This window comes from Eptatretus burgeri, chromosome 19 (genome assembly GCF_056783735.1).
Source record: "Eptatretus burgeri isolate ZD-2024b chromosome 19, Ebu_testis_v1, whole genome shotgun sequence".
In the NCBI taxonomy this organism is placed as follows: domain Eukaryota; kingdom Metazoa; phylum Chordata; class Myxini; order Myxiniformes; family Myxinidae; genus Eptatretus; species Eptatretus burgeri.
In genome coordinates, this window is record NC_140979.1 from 1,670,885 (window position 1) to 1,689,516 (window position 18,632).

General features: G+C 48.5%; 1 protein-coding gene across 12 annotated transcripts in view; it reads left to right on the forward strand.

Annotated features, from left to right (window-relative positions):
• The window catches only part of LOC147008380 (uncharacterized), an 89,049-nt gene that overhangs the window by 57,843 nt on the left and 12,574 nt on the right, over window positions 1-18,632 (forward strand). For 8 of the 12 annotated variants that reach the window (XM_085864731.1, XM_085864728.1, XM_085864738.1 and 5 more), the window contains 4 exons: window positions 7,855-7,929; window positions 8,051-8,287; window positions 8,454-8,522; window positions 10,738-10,854. In XM_085864731.1, the coding sequence (XP_085720857.1) occupies window positions 7,855-7,929; window positions 8,051-8,287; window positions 8,454-8,522; window positions 10,738-10,854 (498 nt within the window). Of the gene's footprint in view, window positions 1-4,776; window positions 4,900-5,115; window positions 5,242-7,854; window positions 7,930-8,050; window positions 8,288-8,453; window positions 8,523-10,737; window positions 10,855-18,632 lie in introns of all 12 variants that reach the window. The other 4 variants (XM_085864740.1, XM_085864739.1, XM_085864735.1 and 1 more) reach the window with 4 other exon arrangements.

The window sequence follows — 18,632 nt, forward strand, 5'->3', positions numbered from 1 at the left end:
ACGGCTACCTCAAAGATCCACAGCCCGGCACATGAACAAGACCCGTTATACATCGGTGGGGAAATCTAACCTGAAACACATACCTATCGAAATAACTGATCTCTGGGGAACCTGAATGGTGTTCTGTGAATTTCCACAACTGTAACAATATTAATCGGACAAGTGCTTCCCAAGTTATGGCCATTTATTTACCAAACCAATGACAAGACACGTTGCTGCGTGGGCGTGGCCGATGGGGAAAGGGCCCCATTTAGTTACCGTGGCATAGGAGTGGCAATGGTCAATGGCAGCGAATGTTATGGCAAGCAAAGACAGGGAGGTAAACTTGATTTTAATTTAGATTTTAATGAACTCTGTGTGTGTAAGTATCACAGCAGTTGTGACTTCAATACAAGCGATAATTCGTGGAATGCATGTGAACATTCCGTACGGGCACGCACCACTTCCGGATAGTGATGACTTACTGTATTCTCATAATTTCTCGATTTCTTATGCACGTAATGCTCCAATCCAGTCGTCGTTTACGAGAGCGAAGGAATGGCCTGTGTGGTTGTTTGAAAATTTTTTGGGGGTTTGCACGTACGGCCACGCACGTACGGGCACGCGAGAGCGAAGGATTGGCTGTGTGGTTGTTTCTGGCACGCGGTTTGTAATTATTATTGTTATTTTTTTTGCACGTACGGCCACGCACGTACGGGCACGTACTAGTGTTTTAAATTTCAACTTGATCGGAGGCATGGTCTGGCAGCCAGAATTATTTAATTTTCTGATTTGGTTTCTTTTTCTTTTCTTTTTTAAATAAGGCTCACTTGGCTGTGCTTGGATGGGTTGAGGGTAGAGGAGTAGAATCTGAAATGTGAATCCTATCCAGGTTCCTCCTGATGATTTCATCTTTGCTTTTTGCTTCAATGTTTTTGATGTGGAATAACGAAGCATTTCTCTACAGGAGAAAATACTGTTACGAATCTGGCAGCCATTTGCACACAACCAGACAGCAGTCCCCGCAGTTCAGTTATTTCGATAAGTATGTGTTTATAGTCAGGGTCCCATACTTCTGTCGAATGGGTTAATTTCATGTGTGCGCTGCGGGTTTCTTGATCGTCAGGTTTTTTACATTAAATCTCCCCTTCGCTCCGTCATTGCCATTACGCACGTGTTGGGGGCCACGGGCATAGGCGGGGTGAGGTCGACTCCGCCCAGCGAAATGGGTGTGCCTCGCAACCAATGAGGGATACCTCAGTACCTCAGAAGTACTCAGAGAGTACCTCAGAAGCCCCCGACCAATCCGGAGACGAGTTACCTCAGGGCGGCCCCGCCAAGCCAGATGGGATGTTCGCCACCGTCCAATCAGAAGGCGAGTGGCCAGGGGGAAGAAATTCCTCGGGCCTCGCAAAAGGGAAGAGTAGAGTAGTCGTCAAGAAGAGAGTAGAGCAGTCATCGTGGCCATTGCTCTTGGTGTGCGTCGCAGGAGTCATCGTTGCCATTGCTCTTGGTGTGCGTCGTTGGAGTCATCGTGGCCATTGCTCTTGGTGTGCGTTGTTGGAGTCATCGTCGCAATTGCTCTTTGGCTCCTCGTGGTGGTGGTGGTGGTGGTCGAGCAGCCAGGATCGTGGGCTCGGTGGATTCCGGGACGTGGGTTTGAGTCCCACCGTGGTGGGTTGGAGTCCTGTGTGACTGCACAAGGCGGAAAGGTACCCGGCAAGGCTCTGTTCCCCCAGCTGAACAATCCTCCTCGGCTGGAGGACCGAATAAAGACCCAATGGGGTCCATTTCTTTTGGGTGTGTGTGTGTGTGTGTGTGTGTGTGTGTGTGTGTGTGTGTGTGTGTGTGTCCGTGGGCCCCATCCTAAAGTAGAAATTGCTCAGTGTTTGCTTGTACTGTATATATAGCATTTCTCATATTCGGTTTTAACTCTACTCTTTGTGCTCCCCTGCCCCATTATAAATAAACCCCGATTGTTCAATGTACCAGCTCGTTGTTGTGCTTCCTATTGTTTACCCAGCATGGTTCGTGTGTTCGAAGCAGAAAGCCGATTGGGCTGTAAGTTGTCGTTTGGACCGACGGACTTTGGTAATTCCGCTCGGTTACACCGGACCGAGGTCGTTAGAGCAACCCGCTTCGACAGAGTCCGTTGAGGGTGTTACTTCCCCGGTAAATTGACGACGTGGGCACTAAGGTATATTGAAATTTGGTTAGTAACCCAACCCCACGCCATTAGAGAATTGGCGATCACGGTCCTTAAGTGACCCGTGACCTTCGGAGTTGTCCGAGAGTCATGACCTAAATTCCGGGTGTTCGGTGGGAGACGGCTCCACTGCTCCACCTGGCGGCCGTTCCTCGCCACCGACCCCCGGCCCACAACAATACGTCAACAAATCAAGTAGTGGGCATGAAATGGGTTGCCAGTTTGTAAAGAGCAAGGCAGGGTGCCAGACTGGATATAAAACACACAAGATGTCCATTGGAATGTTCTAACTTGCTATTTCTGTTGAGGTTCAAAGTATAATCTCATGAATAAAATTTGTTGTCTGTCTGTATGTTCACCTCTTTTTTGCAAAGACCGCTGGGCTAACAACCACCACATTTAACACACAGACCAATTCTGCTCCAGGGATTGTCCTCAGGGTAATTTCATTCACCACCTCAACCTTTAAAGACCCTTAAGAACACAAAGATCCTGAAGACCTGTCAACGTGTGTCGAAGTCAACGTGTGGCCCTAAATGGAGTTCTTTCATCCCCTCTTCCTGTCCAGGCTGGAGTTCCTCAAGGTATCGTTCTGGGCCCTGTTCTTTTTCTGTTTTTCATCAATGATCTCTCCGACTCTCTGGAAAATCCTCTATATCTCTTTGCTGATGACTCCACCCTCTGCCGTACCATCGGTCATCCCTCAGACCGGCAAGCAGCAGCTTCTTCGCTCACTGCAGATCTGGATAAAATCACAAACTGGTCCAACACATGGAACATGTCTTTCAATCCGGACAAATGTCACACTCTCACTATGTCTCTTCGAAAGGACCGTTTAGATCCCCCCCCATCCACTTTCACAACAATCCTCTGGAAGAAGTCCTTTCTTTCAAGCTTCTGGGTCTCACTATCTGCCATGACCTTTCCTGGGAAAGTCACATTTCCAACCTCGCCTCCAAAGCCAGTCGCCGACTGGGATTCCTCCGTCGTGCAAAGTCCTTCCTCGGCCCTCCTGAGCTCCTGACCACTTACAAAGCTTTTCTCCGTAGCCTGATGGAGTACTGCTCTCCCCTCTGGGCTGGTGCTCCTGCCTCCCACCTTTCTCAGTTTCACGCTGTAGAAACCAAGGCATTTCGGATCATCGGCATCTCCCGCAATGAGGCTGAGTCTTTGGGCCTCTCACTCAATCACCGCAGGTTGGTCAGTGGTCTTTCTGTCTTCTACTGTCTCCTCTCCAGCCTTGCCCCCCCCTGATGTCTCTGTGATTTGTCCCCACCACATTTCCACAGGGCGCTGAAGGTCTGCCAACAACCCCCTTCTGGTAAAACTACCAAAACCACGAATCACTGCTCACCTTCACTCTTTCATTCCTCTTTTTTCCCGCCTTTGGAATAAACTCCCTCACTCTATTCTTTCCCATTCTTCCCTCCAGGCTTTCAAAACAGCTGTTCACCACCACCTCTTATCATCCCCCATCCAAATCCTCGATCTTTTCTACCCCCGATAATCCAAGCCCACCTCCTTCAAATTCCCTGCTTTCCTTCCTGAAAGTCCCTGTAATGTCCATCTTCTATTCCCCATGTTCCCCGTCCCATCCCTCTCCCTTCCACAGATCTCCTAATGTCTCTGTTCCCCACTGTTTTGTCCCTCCCACTCCCGCCCCTCTTGTCTCATGCCCCCCTTGCTGTGCGTTGTGTGTTAGCTCTCACACGAGCCTCGACAAGGTACACAAAAGAAAGACCTCTTAAGACTGCAAAGACCCTTTAAGACCATTCAGAGCCTGAAGACCCTTAAATACCCACAAACCCTTTGAGACCACAAAAACCCATAAGACCTTGAATATCCTGAGACCCATAAGACCATTACGACTCGGTCCATGCGTGAAGCCATCTGTGAAGCCATGTGACGATATGTGTATTAATTACATCAGGTGCACCCTGACCACACATACATCTATTAATTGCGTACTATTGCAATGTATGCTTGTTGTTGTCTTAATGGTTAGATTGGTGGGTTTGGGACACGAGAGTCCTGAGGTCAAATCCTGTTTTGCTGTTCAATTAATACCAGCTGGGGTTGACTCAGCCTGCCATCCTTCTGAGGTCAGCAACCTGAGTACCAGCTTGTTGGGATGATTGAGCTGTTCAAGTATCCTGTGTTGAAGTGGTGACCCGTCCAGGACAGGAGACTACTTTGGCAGCACTGATGCTCTCTGCAGAGTATGATCCCAATGGATTGGATTGGATTCTGATTACTGCAATGAAGGACTGTACCGATTTGGTCTTCCATTTGGATTTATTTATTTTAATGTCATTCTAAATTAAATTGAATAGTAATAAAAAAGTTCATGGGTGAGTGTCAGGTGTCCCATTAAAGTGGCACGGCTTAGTACCTGGCTTAGTACCCAGCTTGGTACCCAGCTTGGTACCCGGTCATCACTGCCAGCAGTTATAAAATGGTAGTTATGATTACATCTCTTCTTAACTACGTAACACACCAGTACACAAAAACCACACAACACAATTCCTGGTGAGGGTGTGCAATCTCTGATTGATATTTTTCTTGTTTTCTTTTTGTTGTGGATGATTCAGCTTCTCAATCCTGTCTGCCTCATGATTTTGTTTGTGGTGGAGGTAAATGCTTACCTTCAAATTGGGTTTGTGATGGAAAGGTGCACTGCTCTGACCGATCTGATGAAGCTCCAGAAACCTGTGGTGAGTTCAAGTACTGTTTTATATTCTAATATGGAGTTTAATTATCCCATATTTTTCATTAAGCAGATTAATATGACCTCCTTGTGGATATGATGACTATCTTTGAGGTCATCTGCCTGGTTTTTTGATGTTTTTCCTTCATCACAAAAACAAAACAGACCTGTGGTCTTATTTCAATAGTTGTGATGGCGATGCCTTACAATGCTTTTGTTTCAGACAATAGGAGCTGCCGTCCTACGGAGTTTGCTTGTCGTGGTCGGGGGACAAGTCATTGCATCCCAAAGGCTTGGCTGTGTGATGGGGAGAAAGATTGCAACAACGGAGCCGATGAGATTGATTGTGGTAAAATGGTTGAGGTTATTTCATAAGCTTATTAACGGTGCACGTTTACCATGGACTGTGAGGAGGTTGGAGGAACGTGTATGGGAGGGGGGGGTGAGATATTCATGCTGGGAGTCCTTTGCCAGGTAGATGGTGTGGGTTTGGGATTTAATATTGAAATGCTCTCTCGTGGCTTTATATAGAACACGGCGGTTACAAAGAAAACGTTGCTGTTTGGATGTGTTTTATCATCATGGGAATACCCTGCTATGCTGACATTCCTCCTCGAACGCTGCCTTCTCTCCCCCACCCCTCACAGTTCCATCGCTTGCTCTTACACTGCCTTCCCTTCCCCTCATGCTGCCTTCCCTTCCCCTCATGCTGCCTTCCCTTCCCCTCATGCTGCCTTCCCATTCCCTCACGTTGCCTCAATTTCCCCTCATGCCTCAAGCTGCCCCCCCTTACTGTAATGAATCTGGCAGCCATGAGTACACAACAGCCAGAGTCATTATAGATCAGTTATATCGGTAAGTATGTGTTTCTAGTTAGGGTCCCGTCTCTTGCCTAATGGGTGATTAAATGTTCGTGCACTGCGGATTATTTATATAGTTAGGATTTTTACATCTCCTGCAACAACAACACTCTGCTCGCGGCATTCTTCGCGCACTTGCCGGCATGGGCACGTGTGCGGAATTCCATGCCTCAGGCGGTGTGGATTTCACATCAAATATGGACACGAATCGTTTCGTTCTGGCTGCGCACCAAATAAGGGTATGCATCATTTTCCGCCCAATGGACGACGCACAGACCAGAGCCGGGGCGGTCCTTTGCAAGAAGGCGGAGCCGCGATACGCCATCAACCCAATGGGAGCAGGCGACGGGGGAGCGGACCCGCCTCGAGAAAGCAACAGAATTAGTTGGAGGTTGTGTCCCGTGTGCTCGAGCGCGTCTTCTGTCTGGTCTGTGGCTGACTGCACTCCGCGCATCCGAGGCGTCTCGTCTGGCGCATTACGACAAGCGATCGACCAACTCAACACGGGAGATCACCTCGTTTCGCCTCCTCTGGGTTCGGCTGCCCTGGTCCGTCCTTTGGCGACTGGTGCTCCGGGAAGGTGCGGACATCCAGCCGCGCGCTCGCGGCCAGGTAGCCGAACTATCTGACTCCCAGCCGAACTATCCTCCTCGGCTGGAGAGCCGAATAAAGACCTCGAGGTCCATCTTCTTCTGGGTATCTGTGTGTGCGTGTGTGTGTCCGTGGGCCCCGTCTTTAAGTAGAATTGTTCAGTGCTTCTTGTTGTACATTATTTGCATTTCTTGGTCGGATAACTCTGCCCTTACGTGCTCCCCTCGTTCCCCAATTATTGTTGTAAATAAATTCCCCTTTTTGTTGAATGCCCCAGCTCGTCCTTGTCCTTTCTCCCATTGGTTTGCCGCGCTGCGAATGGGAATTAGGAGGCCTCATTGCTGCCGTAATCGTGCAATCGGCTCGGCAGGATTCTGGTACTCTCCGCTTGGCGTACGATTCTGATCTGGCTCGGTAACGGCCCGGATCGCGCATATCCTACCGAGGGTGAATTTCCCCGGTAGTTTGGACGACGTGGGTATTTAGTTATATTGAAATTGGCAACTAACCCTTTCCCACGTGGTCGACCGATTGTCGATCTTTGGTCAGATAAGGGACCCGTGACCTTTCGGATTTATCTGAAGGGTGCGACCTAAATTCCGGGTGTTTGTTGGAGCCGACTCTACTGCTCCATCTAGCGGTCGTGATCGCCACCAAGACCCGGCCCCACAACAATACACCCTCCCGCCTTCACGCTGCCTCCCCTTTCCATCAGGCTGCCTTCCCTTCCTCCCCTCTCTCTGTCTTCCCTTCCCTCCTCTCTTGCTGCCTTCCTTTCCCTTCTCTCTCACTGCTTCCCCTTCCCTCCTCTCACACTGCCTTCTTTTCTCCTCGTGCTATCCTCCTCCCAAGCCCCCTCCACCACCATACAACCTCTGGGGGCCGAGGAGAGGAACAGGGGTCAAAGAATGTGCGAATTGGACAAATGAAAGTTGTTTGTTTGTTTTTGGGGGTTTTTTTATCAGTCGAAACTGCTGCTCGGATCAATTCCACAATTCGTCTCTCAGGTTAACAAGAGATTCTAGAGGTTATCGTATGTGTGGAAATTAAATAAAGGCACAAACACTGGTGTTGATTTTTCCATGATTGAAGGAAAACATCCTTCCTTCTGTTCCCCTTCCCTCACGCTTACCTCCTCCAAAAGCCCCCCCTTCCCCCCAAAGGACGTCTCTGGGCGGTGTCCGTGTGTTGTTTTGTGTAACCCGTTTAAATATGATGTTTTAATGTTCCCAATTTCACTCAATCCTGTACTAATGCCAGCATTAGAGGATCATTCCCACCCCCACTTTCCCTCAAGTCCCCCTGTCAAACGCATGTCCAGAACACCCCCTTCCTCTCCCCACTACCTCCCTCTCTTCTCCGTTTTATGAGACTCCCGGAGTGTATAGTGATGTGTCGTGAGGCCTCGCTCTCCTCCACCTCTTCCGAGCTTTCCCCCTTCATGAAGACCATGAATTGTGTTTGTTTTCATTGTCATGATCTCATATTTATTCCAACATGTGCATCGACAGGTGAAGGTAAGCTTGCACCTGCACCACCGACTGACATTCCCAGGAAAACTCCCGGCATGACGTCGACAATGAAAGGTGTCGTGTTTACTTTTCCTCGGTTTAAAAGCTCGAATTGAAGTTTGTAAAATGTCTAACAGGAGCTTTTAATCCCTTTACTATTTGATCCAAGAATTGAACATGTCACCTGGCTCCACAGATGAAACGACTCTTGCACCTGGCACCACAGGTGAGATGACTCTTGCACCAAGCACCACAGGTGAGACGACTCTTGCACCTGGCACAACAGGTGAGACGACTCTTGCACCGAGCACCACAGGTGAGACGACTGTTACACCTGGCTCCACGGGTGAGACGACTCTTGCACCTGTGCAGAAAGTCGTACCTGCAACACCCAAGCCACCACATATCACCATCCTCCCAAAACCCCACACAGGTTTGTAGGTTTGAGTTGGGAGAACAGGATGTTCATGGATTGTATTGAGGTTTGATTTTCTTGTCCACACCATGTCGTTCTAACTCAATGACTGGACGTTTGACGTCTTTGGTTTTAATCATGTTTGGAGTTTGCATTATAATATTATTATTTATTTATTTATTAGAGCTTCCACCACCCGTTGTCCAACCTGTAACATTTCCTGATGTGAATCGACTACATCACATCTCGAAAGGTAATTGCCATTTTTAATTAGTTTGATTGGTTGGTTGTCATATCATGTTCTTTAGACAATTTTTGTAATCTCCCACTGGTGCTACCCACCTTTTCCAACCGATTGTTACTTTCGGCCTCTGTTCTACCTGCTTGTCAAAGCTTCAAGAGTAACATTGCGTGAAAGAGAAAACATTGAAAGATGCTGTGCATTCATTGGTTGAGGTTATTTCGTGAGCTGATTACTGGTGCCCGTGCACGCTTTACATGGACAGTGAGGAAGTTGGAGGAACGTGTATGGGGGGGGTCTGGGGGGGTGAGACATTCAAGCAGGCAGGAGAAACTGCAAGGATTATGGTAAGGATCCGAGGAGAAGAATTCCTTCCGTTCCTCCACGTTTCAACCAATCAAAACGATGCATCGCTTTTCCTCCTTGGTCGTTACCATCCCTCAGAGGTTATCACCACCCTCCACTACTTTGACCAATCAAAGCTCGTTCTGATCCAGAGATTATCAGAATGCAGCACGAGGTACATCGCCGAACGTGATTGGTCCAATGGTATCACGTGCCGCCGAGGATCCGCGATGCAGCATGAGGTGCATCACGAACTTGATTGGTCCAGTCCTGTTTGCTGGAATCCTCGTGCATAACACACGTGGTGTCCTTTGACCAATCAGGAGCAGTGCAGTTACAGTATCGTTTCCTTCAGCTCGATTGGTCTTGTCCCGCTCGTGTTGTTTTCGGGATTTAATTTTCTTTCTTGTTGAATCTGAGGTTTCGTGTTTTTCTCGAGCATCTTCACCGTTGTTGTGTTGAGTGGTTCTGTGGCCTCCAATTGTCTCCTTCCAGCACAAGGGATGTTTTATCGAATAATGTGGTTGGGATATTTCTCCTTTGTAATCGATTTGTTAGTAATTCTCCTTTGTAATCCACCTGTTTTTCGTTTTGGGTTTCAGTGAGTTCCGTCATTCCATGTGCTCGTGGTGTGTTGTGCTGTCCGTGTGTGCGCTGAATTCTTCCCACACCCACGTGGGATGAGAATGGTTCTGGTTGTGCAATTTCGAATTCTTATTGCTCATGACCTTGAGTGCCCTCACACACTCACACACACACACACACACACACACACACACACACACACACACACACACACACACACACACACACACACACACACACACACACACACACACACACACACACACACACACACACACACACACACACACACACACACACACACACACACATACACACACACACACACATACACACATACACACATACACACATACACATACACACACATACACACACACACATACACACACACACACACACACACACACACACACACACACACACACACACACACACACATACACACACACACATACACACACACACACACATACACACACACACACACACATACACACACACACATACACACACACACATACACACACACACACACACACACACACATACAAACACACACACACACACACACACATACACACACACATACACAAACACATACACATACACATACACATACACAGACACACACACACACACACATACACACAGACACACACACACACACTCTCATACACACAGACACACACACACACATACACACTCACATACACACACACACACTCTCTCTCTCTCTCTCTCCTCTCTCTCTCTCTCTCTCTCTCTCTCTCTCTCTCTCTCTCTCTCTCTCTCTCTCTCTCTCTCTCTCTCTCTCTCTCTCTCTCTCTCTCTCTCTCTCTCTCTCTCTCTCTCTCTCTCTCTCTCTCTCTCTCTCTCTCTCTCTCTCTCTCTCTCTCTCTCTCTCTCTCTCTCTCTCTCTCTCTCTCTCTCTCTCTCTCTCTCTCTCTCTCTCTCTCTCTCTCTCTCTCTCTCTCTCTCTCTCTCTCTCTCTCTCTCTCTCTCTCTCTCTCTCTCTCTCTCTTTCTCTATCTTTTTCTCTCTCTCTTCTCTCTCTCTCTCTCTCTCTGTCTCTGTCTCTCTCTCTCTCTCTCTCTCTCTCTCTCTCTCTCTCTCTCTCTCTCTCTCTCTCTCTCTCTCTCTCTCTCTCTCTCTCTCTCTCTCTCTCTCTCTCTCTGACATTTATTAGTGTAGATTGGAATCTAATCCTCTGCAGATTTTGATGGAGTTTTACATCTTGATGGAATATTTTAATTGGACATCAAAGGCTGAAACATGAACTTTGACCTTTGTGTAGATTTTTCTTGTGATGAGAAGATCCACTTCCAATGCCAAAGTGGGGACTGTGTGACTGCATCCTGGCGTTGTGACGGCCTATCTGACTGTGGCGATGGAAGTGATGAAGAACATTGCCGTAAGTGGACGTTCTCTGAAGGAAACTTTGTTTTGTGGTTTGGATGGAACCCAGTTTTGATTGTTACCCTCTTGAAGTGGCTCAACAGATCGAGGCGAAACTTTACACATGTGACATCATAGGTCACATTGCTTGGCCGCCATATTAGGTTGAAGAAAAATATTAAATAATGTTTTCTTTGGAAACAATTTCTTAATCAATTGAGGAAAAACTTCACAAATGTGATCTCTTCGTGATGGGGAACACATGTTTTAAATTTCAAGTTGATCTGACACATGGTCTGGCAGCCAGAATTATTTAATTTTTTGATCTGGGTTCTTGTTCCTTTTTTTAAAAAAATAAGGCTCATTTGGCTGTGTTTGGATGGGTTGAGGGTAGAGGAGTAGAATCTGAAATGTGAATCCTATCCAGGTTCCTCCTGATGATTTCATCTTTGCTTTTTGCTTCAATGTTTTTGATGTGGAACAACGAAACATTTCTCTACAGGAGGAAATACGTCAACAAGTCAAGTAGTGGGCACGAAATGGGTTGCCAGTTTGTAAAGAGCAAGGCAGGGTTCCAGACTGGATATAAAACACACAAGATGTCCATTGGAATGTTCTAACTTGCTTTTTCTGTTGAGGTTCAAAGTGTCATCTCAGAAATAAAATTGGTCGTCTGTCTGTATGTTCACGTTTTTTGCAAAGACCGCTGGACGAACAACCACCACATTTAACACACAGACCAAGTCTGATCCAGGGTTTGTCCTCAGGGTATTGTTACGGAAATGACCCTTCCTATGCTGCAAAATGTAGGATGAGCTCAGATCCCCCATTAAATGCATGTTTATCTAGGTTGTTTGGTAAAATGGATGTTACATGTGTGTCGGGAGGTGTAAGAGGCTGTTTTATTGTTTGTGCGGTGGTGGTGTAACGAGAGCTCCCTCTTCTTCTTTCCCCATCCCAGACGAGGCCCCGCCCAGTCGGCTGAGGGGGAGTGTCTTGGAGAGGGAGGTGGAGCTAAGGGGAGGAGTTTGTCAGCTTCGCTGAGAGAGGCGTGCTTGGGGTCGAAGCGAGCGAACGAAAGAGAAACTGTGGAGAAAAAGGGTTCAGTGTGAGAAAACAGTCGCTCTCGAGGCGTGCTCGGGTTTCGAAGCGAGCGAACGAAGAAGGAACAGTGTTGGAACTGCCAGGAGAGACGCTGAACCTGCGCGTGCCGAGTCTGCATTTTTGGCAGTAAGAGAGGCTGCCTGCACGTCGAGTCTGCCTTTTTGGGCAGTGGGCGAGGCGGCCTGCACATCGAGTCGGCGATCGACTCTTATGAGGAGGTGATTCTGCCGTGAGAAAAACGGCAGCCAGCTTTGAGAGGCGAGCGTGGAAAAGGAAAGAAAAGGTGATTCTGCGGAGAAAGAAACTAAGAGGACGGAGTTGAGAAGTCGGGCTTCGAGGCGGGAAGGCAAGAGAGGAAACGACGGAGCCTCTGACGGTCCTTGCTCACCTCACGGCTCGACACGTTTGCCGATCCGCTTGCTGGAGCCCGGAACCTCGATTTGGGCCTTGTCTGGTGAACAGGCCAAGCAGGATTTGTGTGCTGGACCTTGGGAGAGATCGGCTCAGGCCCATCGTTGATCTGGCGTTGTTGTGCCGTCGGCCTTGCGCAGGGTCGGAGCGCGCGGAGACCGTGTGCGGTGCGGAAAAGAAAGAGTACGGCGCCGCCATCTTGCCACGCGGCACGTTCGAGCTGGGGGCTCGAATCCGTGGACATCCGCTTGTTGCGTGTGACATTCGTGCTTTTGACACTGTCCTTTCGTCCATGAAACATCACCAAGTACTCTGTCTTGCATGCATGCTGTCTGTCTGTCTTTGTCTGCACGTTGTTTAGGCATATCTCAGTCGGGACCCCCCTCAAGGCATGTAGTCCGTAGTTCCCTCGTTAAGAACGGGTTAAAGATTGTTAATTAAAACATTGTGGTGAATGGTTTGCTTGTGTCGTGTTCCCCGATGTTCCCCAATAAATCAGGATTGATTCGGGTATGAAGTTACACCTCCGTTCGATTGGCATATAAAACCAAAATGGTTACAGACTGGCAGAAAACGCTTGGCATCTGACAAAAGCAGTCTGTAACCGGGGTTCTATTTCCCCAACTGGTAAGGTACAAGGATTACGTTGGTATCGCGATTGAAGACGCGTGACCCGAGGCCTGTGCCGAGCCAGCCAGCGTTATAAACCCTGGAGACGGCGGTGGTGAGGGTGGCGCCAAGAGTCGGGTGAGAATCCCGCCACCCCGGATCCGCAACAGTTTGGTGTCAGGAGTGGGATTGAGAATCCCTCCGTCGTGGATCAGTTACAGTTTGGTAGTCAGGAGCGGGATATTTGGACCAGTGGTGCATTTCGCACCCCGATCATTATTTACGAGAAGCGAGGAAAAAAAAAAACTGGTCCAAATTTGATTTGATTTTATGTTTGAGCGGATCGGGTGAAAAACTTGCAAATTATAAAGAAAATGGAGTCGCAAAATGGCGGCGTGGCTCCACCTTGGCGCAACACGAAGTGGGAGTGGGCTATTAATAGCGCAACGAACGGCACAACACGTGGCGGAGGCTCCCAGCCACCGGTTCAAACCACGTGGTCACGGCATGCACCATGGCAGGCGTGGCAGGACGACTACGTGAACATTGGCAAGCTTCAGACACAATTGGGGGATGCCTTGGAAGAGGTGAGGAGTTATTAAAATTATATAAAGGAGGTACAAATTGAAGTGGACGAGGTACAACGGCACGCAGACGAGCTTCAGAAAAATTGTATACGGGGGTTTACAACAATTGGCCGATGTACGGGAACGAATTCGGTGGCTGAAAGAGGACTTCGCCAACAGAGTCGACGAACAATGTGGAGAAAAGAATAAAGTAGTGTTGTTTACCCGTCAGTTGGAATATGAGAAGAGCAAACTGAACAAAAGAACAGAGGAAGAGCAGATTGGTATCTCCCAGGATAGAAAGAACTTGGAAAAAGAATGGAAAAAAAGCTGGAAAAGGAAAAATGTGAACACGATTTGGAATTGGAACAACTGAATGAAGAGGTAAGATCAGGCAATCAGATAAGAGAAAGCCTAGAACAGAAGATAAAAAGAAGAGAGAAATATCTTGAGCAAAGGAAGGAAGAATTGTTGGAAAAGTCAAGACAGTTCGAAGAACTGCAGGGAGAAATGAGGGAAGTAGAGTGGAGTATCCATGAGTTGGAACAAGAGAAGAGCGAACTGAACAAAAGAATAGAGGAAGAACAAATTAGTAATTCTCGGGATAGGAAGAACTTGGAAGAAGAATGGAAAGCAAAGCTGGAAAAGGAAAAACGGAAAAAACAAAGCTGGAAAAGGAAAAACGGGAAAAAACAAAGCTAGAAAAGGAAAAACGGGAACACGATTTGGAATTGAAACAACTGAAGGAAGAGGTAAGATCAAGCAAACAGATAAGGGAGCGCCTGGAACAGGAGATATAAAGAAAAGAGGAATATGAGGAACAACTAATGGAATACGGTAAGAAAATTGACGAAATGAGGAGGGAAGCATTGGAAAGAGGTGTGAAGATGAAAAAGGTCAGGTCAGGTCAGGTATGGGAGCATGTGCCAGAACAGCACGTCGCTGCGTCCACTTTCCGCCGGTACTCCAGGGGCCTCCGTCTGGCCATCCCCCAGGCAGATGCCAGGCCCATCCCCATCTCCTTGAGATGATGGTCAACCTGTTGCAACCATGAGGCACGTGGTCGACCCACTGGCCTCCTCCACTCATGAGACTCCCTCGCTGAGAGAATCTGGTGAGCAGGATCAGAGTCAGGAAAACGAGCCACATGTCCATACAGCCGCAACTGACGCTCACGGACTATGCAGGTAACAAATCTCATCCGAGTCTCTCTCAGCAACCGCTCGTTGGACACAAAATCCGACCAGCGATAGCCAAGGATTCTCCGAAGAGACCTGGTACCAAAGGAATTAAGTCTCCGTCTCAGATCCTTGGTCAGAGTCCAAGTCTCGCACCCATAGAGCAAGACTGGAAGTACCAAGGACCTGAAGACTCGGACTTTCGTCCTCCCGCACAGGTACCGGCAGCGCCACACCCCATGATCCAGTGAATCCATGACTCCCCAGGCCCGACCCAGACGTCTATTGACCTCTGACTCGCAGCCAGCAGAGACATGAATATCACTGCCAAGGTAAGTGAATCTCTCCACGACCTCAACATCCTCACCACAAACAGACACAGACAGGACAGCAGCATCCAAGATGTCACCGAAAGCCTGGATCTTAGTTTTGACCCAAGAAACCCGTAATCCCAACGGCTCCGACTCCTCATTCAGCACCTCGAGGGCCCCCAAGAGGATGTCTAAAGTCTCCGCAAAGATGACTGCATCATCTGCAAAGTCAAGGTCCGAGATCTTGACATTCCCAAATGACGCACCGCAACTTGATCTCTCCGACATCCTCCCTAGAATCCCGTCCATACAAGTGCTGAAAAGTGTGGGGGCAAGTACACATCCCTGACGAACTCCAGTAACAACTGGAAATAAGTCAGAGATGGTACCACCACACTTCACAGCACTCTCAGTACCAGAGTAGAGTTCAGACATCAGATCGATCAGTTTTGGTGGCACCCCACGAAGACCAAGAATCCTCCAGAGGACATCCCGATTCACTGAATCGAACGTTTTACAGAGATCAACATAGGCTGCAAGCAGCCCCTGCCGAAAATCTAGTCTGCGTTCGGTGAGGACACGAAGTGCAAGGACACGGTCAATCGTTGACCTCTTTGGTGTAAAGCCTGACTGCTCTGGACGCTGGTGCTCAAGCAGATGGTGGCGAACCCTATCGAGAATTATCCGAGCAAAGACCTTGCCCGGCACTGAGAGCAGCGTCACCCCTCGGTAGTTGTTGCAGTCTTGGCGATCACCCTTCCCTTTCCAGAGAGGGACAACAAGGCCCCTCTTCCAGTCAGTTGGGATGATGCCTGTGTTCCAGGCAAAGCACAAAACTGCATGCAACGACACGAGTGCAGCATTTCCACCAGCCTTGAGAAGTTCACCATGGATGCCACTGATCCCTGGAGCTTTGCCCCGTTTCAACTGGTTCACCGCAGCCCGTGTTTCCACAAGCGTAGGTGGACCACAGTTGATTCGAGGGTCAGCAACAGGGATTGTAACACCCTTGACGTCCAACTCGACAGTTGGGGGATCAGCCTGGTACAACCGCTCAAAGTAACCGGCCCAGCGGGCCTTCACTTCAGACTCCTCTGTCAAGAGCCTACCACTCTCTGCTCGAACTGTAGTGCTCCGAGGGATGGGCTTGGATGAACGTAATGCGCGAATTCCCCTGTAAGCGGGACGAGAATCACCTGTCCACAGGTGATGCTCTACCCCCTCACAGATTCCTCGCACATAGGCCTCCTTGTCCACCCTCAGTGCACGCACAGTTTTACGCCTCAGCTCCCTGAACAGCTCAGCTCTGCCATTCAGCCTGGCCCTGCGACTCTGGTCAATGGTATCCAGTGTCCCTTGAGAGACAAAATTCTTCTTTGCCCTGCAGTGAGCTCCAAGGCATCCACCGGCAACATCAAGGACGGTTGTCTTGAAGGCGCTCCACAACTCTTCAGGACCCCCCAAAGCACCCAGACCCCCCAAGTGTCCACTCAGCCTGTTCGCAAACTCCTCAGCTACTCTCTCATCCCTGAGCTTGGCAACATCCAGCCTAGGCTGGGATGGTACCATTCTCCAGGATTTAAGGTGCAGCTTTAGAGTTGCTACAACAAGCCTGTGTTCAGTATTGAGGAACTGAGCACTCCGGTAGACCCTACAGTTCTGGATCATCCTCCAACGACCGTCAATGAGGACATGGTCAATCTCCTTTGCCACACCGCCAGCGTTGGAATACAAAGTCCAGCGATGAGCTTGTGGGCGCTGAAACCATGAACCAGCCACCCTAAGTCCATGACTTCTTGCAAAGTCAAGGAACTTAGTGCTATTCTGGTTCATAGTTCCTGACCCATGGGGACCAACACACACCTCATAACCGTCCCTATCAGTTCCAGTCGATGCATTGAAATCCCCCAAGACTAGAAGTGTATCTCGTCTGGGGCACTGATCAACCACAGACTCGAGTGTGGCGTAGAATGCATCCTTCACGGTGAGATCACTCGCCTCAGTCGGAGCATCAACAGAGACCAGGGAAATGACACCTAAGGAGTGACGAATCCTTAATCTCATAACACGCTCGTTGTCCGGTGTTACCTCAATTATCATTGGGGTCAGCTTATTGGACACAGCTACAGCAACTCCTTGGGTATGGTAACCATCAGAGCGACCAGACCAATAGTAGATGTAACCACCCACCATTATCTCGCCGCAATCCGGTCTCCGAACGTCTCGTAGGTTCGTGCAGGAATATTTCTTCACGGTGCCTGCGATAGCTCGCCTGCTCTTCTCGAATGAACACTGTAAGATCAAAATGGTGGTACTACTTGCCCACCGCAAAAGGGCGGTGCAACATCTGGCGGTGGAGGTTGGATTTGTCTAAAAAGAGGGCGAAATATCCCGGTTGCGAAATAAGATTCGGTGTCTGTCTTGCATGCATGCTGTCTGTCTGTCTTTGTCTGCACGTTGTTTAAGGCATATCTCGGTAGGGATCCCCCTCGAGGCCTGTGGTCCGTAGTTCCCGAGTTAAGAACGGGTTAAAGATTGTTAATAAAAACATTGTTGTGAATGGTTTGCTTGTGTCGTGTTCCCCGATGTTCTCCAATAAATCTGGTTGGTTCGTATGAAGTTGGCGCTTTGGATTAATTTGTGTCGCGTCAAGGAACGATCCGTTCGATTGGCATATAAAACCAAAATGGTTACAGACTCGCAGAAAACGCTCGGCATCTGCCAAAACCAGTCTGTAACCGGGGTTCTATTGCGCAAACTGGTAAGGTACAAGGATTACGTTGGTATCACGATTGAAGAGGCGTGACTCGAGGCCTCTGCCGAGCCGGCCGGCGTTATAAACCCCAGAGACGGCGGTGGTAAGGGTGGCGCCAGGAGTCGGGTGAGAATCCCGCCACCCCGGATCCGCAACAGTATTTTCATTCACCACCTCAACCTTTACACACCCTTAAGAACCCAAAGATCCCTAAAACCTCTTGAGATCCCAAAAACCCTTGAAGACCAATTAGAGCCTGAAGACCCTTAAATACCCCAAAACCCTTTGAGACAACAAAAACCCAAAAGACCTTGAAGATCCTTAGACCCATAAGACCATTACGACTCGGTCCATGCGTGAAGCCATCTGTGAAGCCATGTGACGATATGTGTATGAATTACATCAGTTGCACCCTGACCACACATACATCTATTAATTGCATACTATTGCAATGTATGCTTGTTGTTGGTAAGATTAGATTTATGGTTAGATTGGTAGGTTTGGGACACGAGAGTCCTGAGTTCAAATCCTGCTTTGCTGTTCAATTAATATCAGCTGGGGTTGACTCAGCCTGCCATCCTTCTGAGGTCAGCAACCTGAGTACCAGCTTGTTGGGATGATTGAGCTGTTCAAGTATCCTGTGTTGAAGTGGTGACCCGTCCAGGACAGGAGACGACTTCGGCAGCACTGATGCTCTCTGCGAGTATGATCCCAATGGATTGGATTGGATTCTGATTACTGCAATGAAGGACTGTACCGATTTGGTCTTCCATTTTAATTGATTTATTTTAATCTCATTCCATATTAAATTGAATAATAATAAAAACTTCATGGGTGAGTGTCAGGTGTCCCATAAAAGC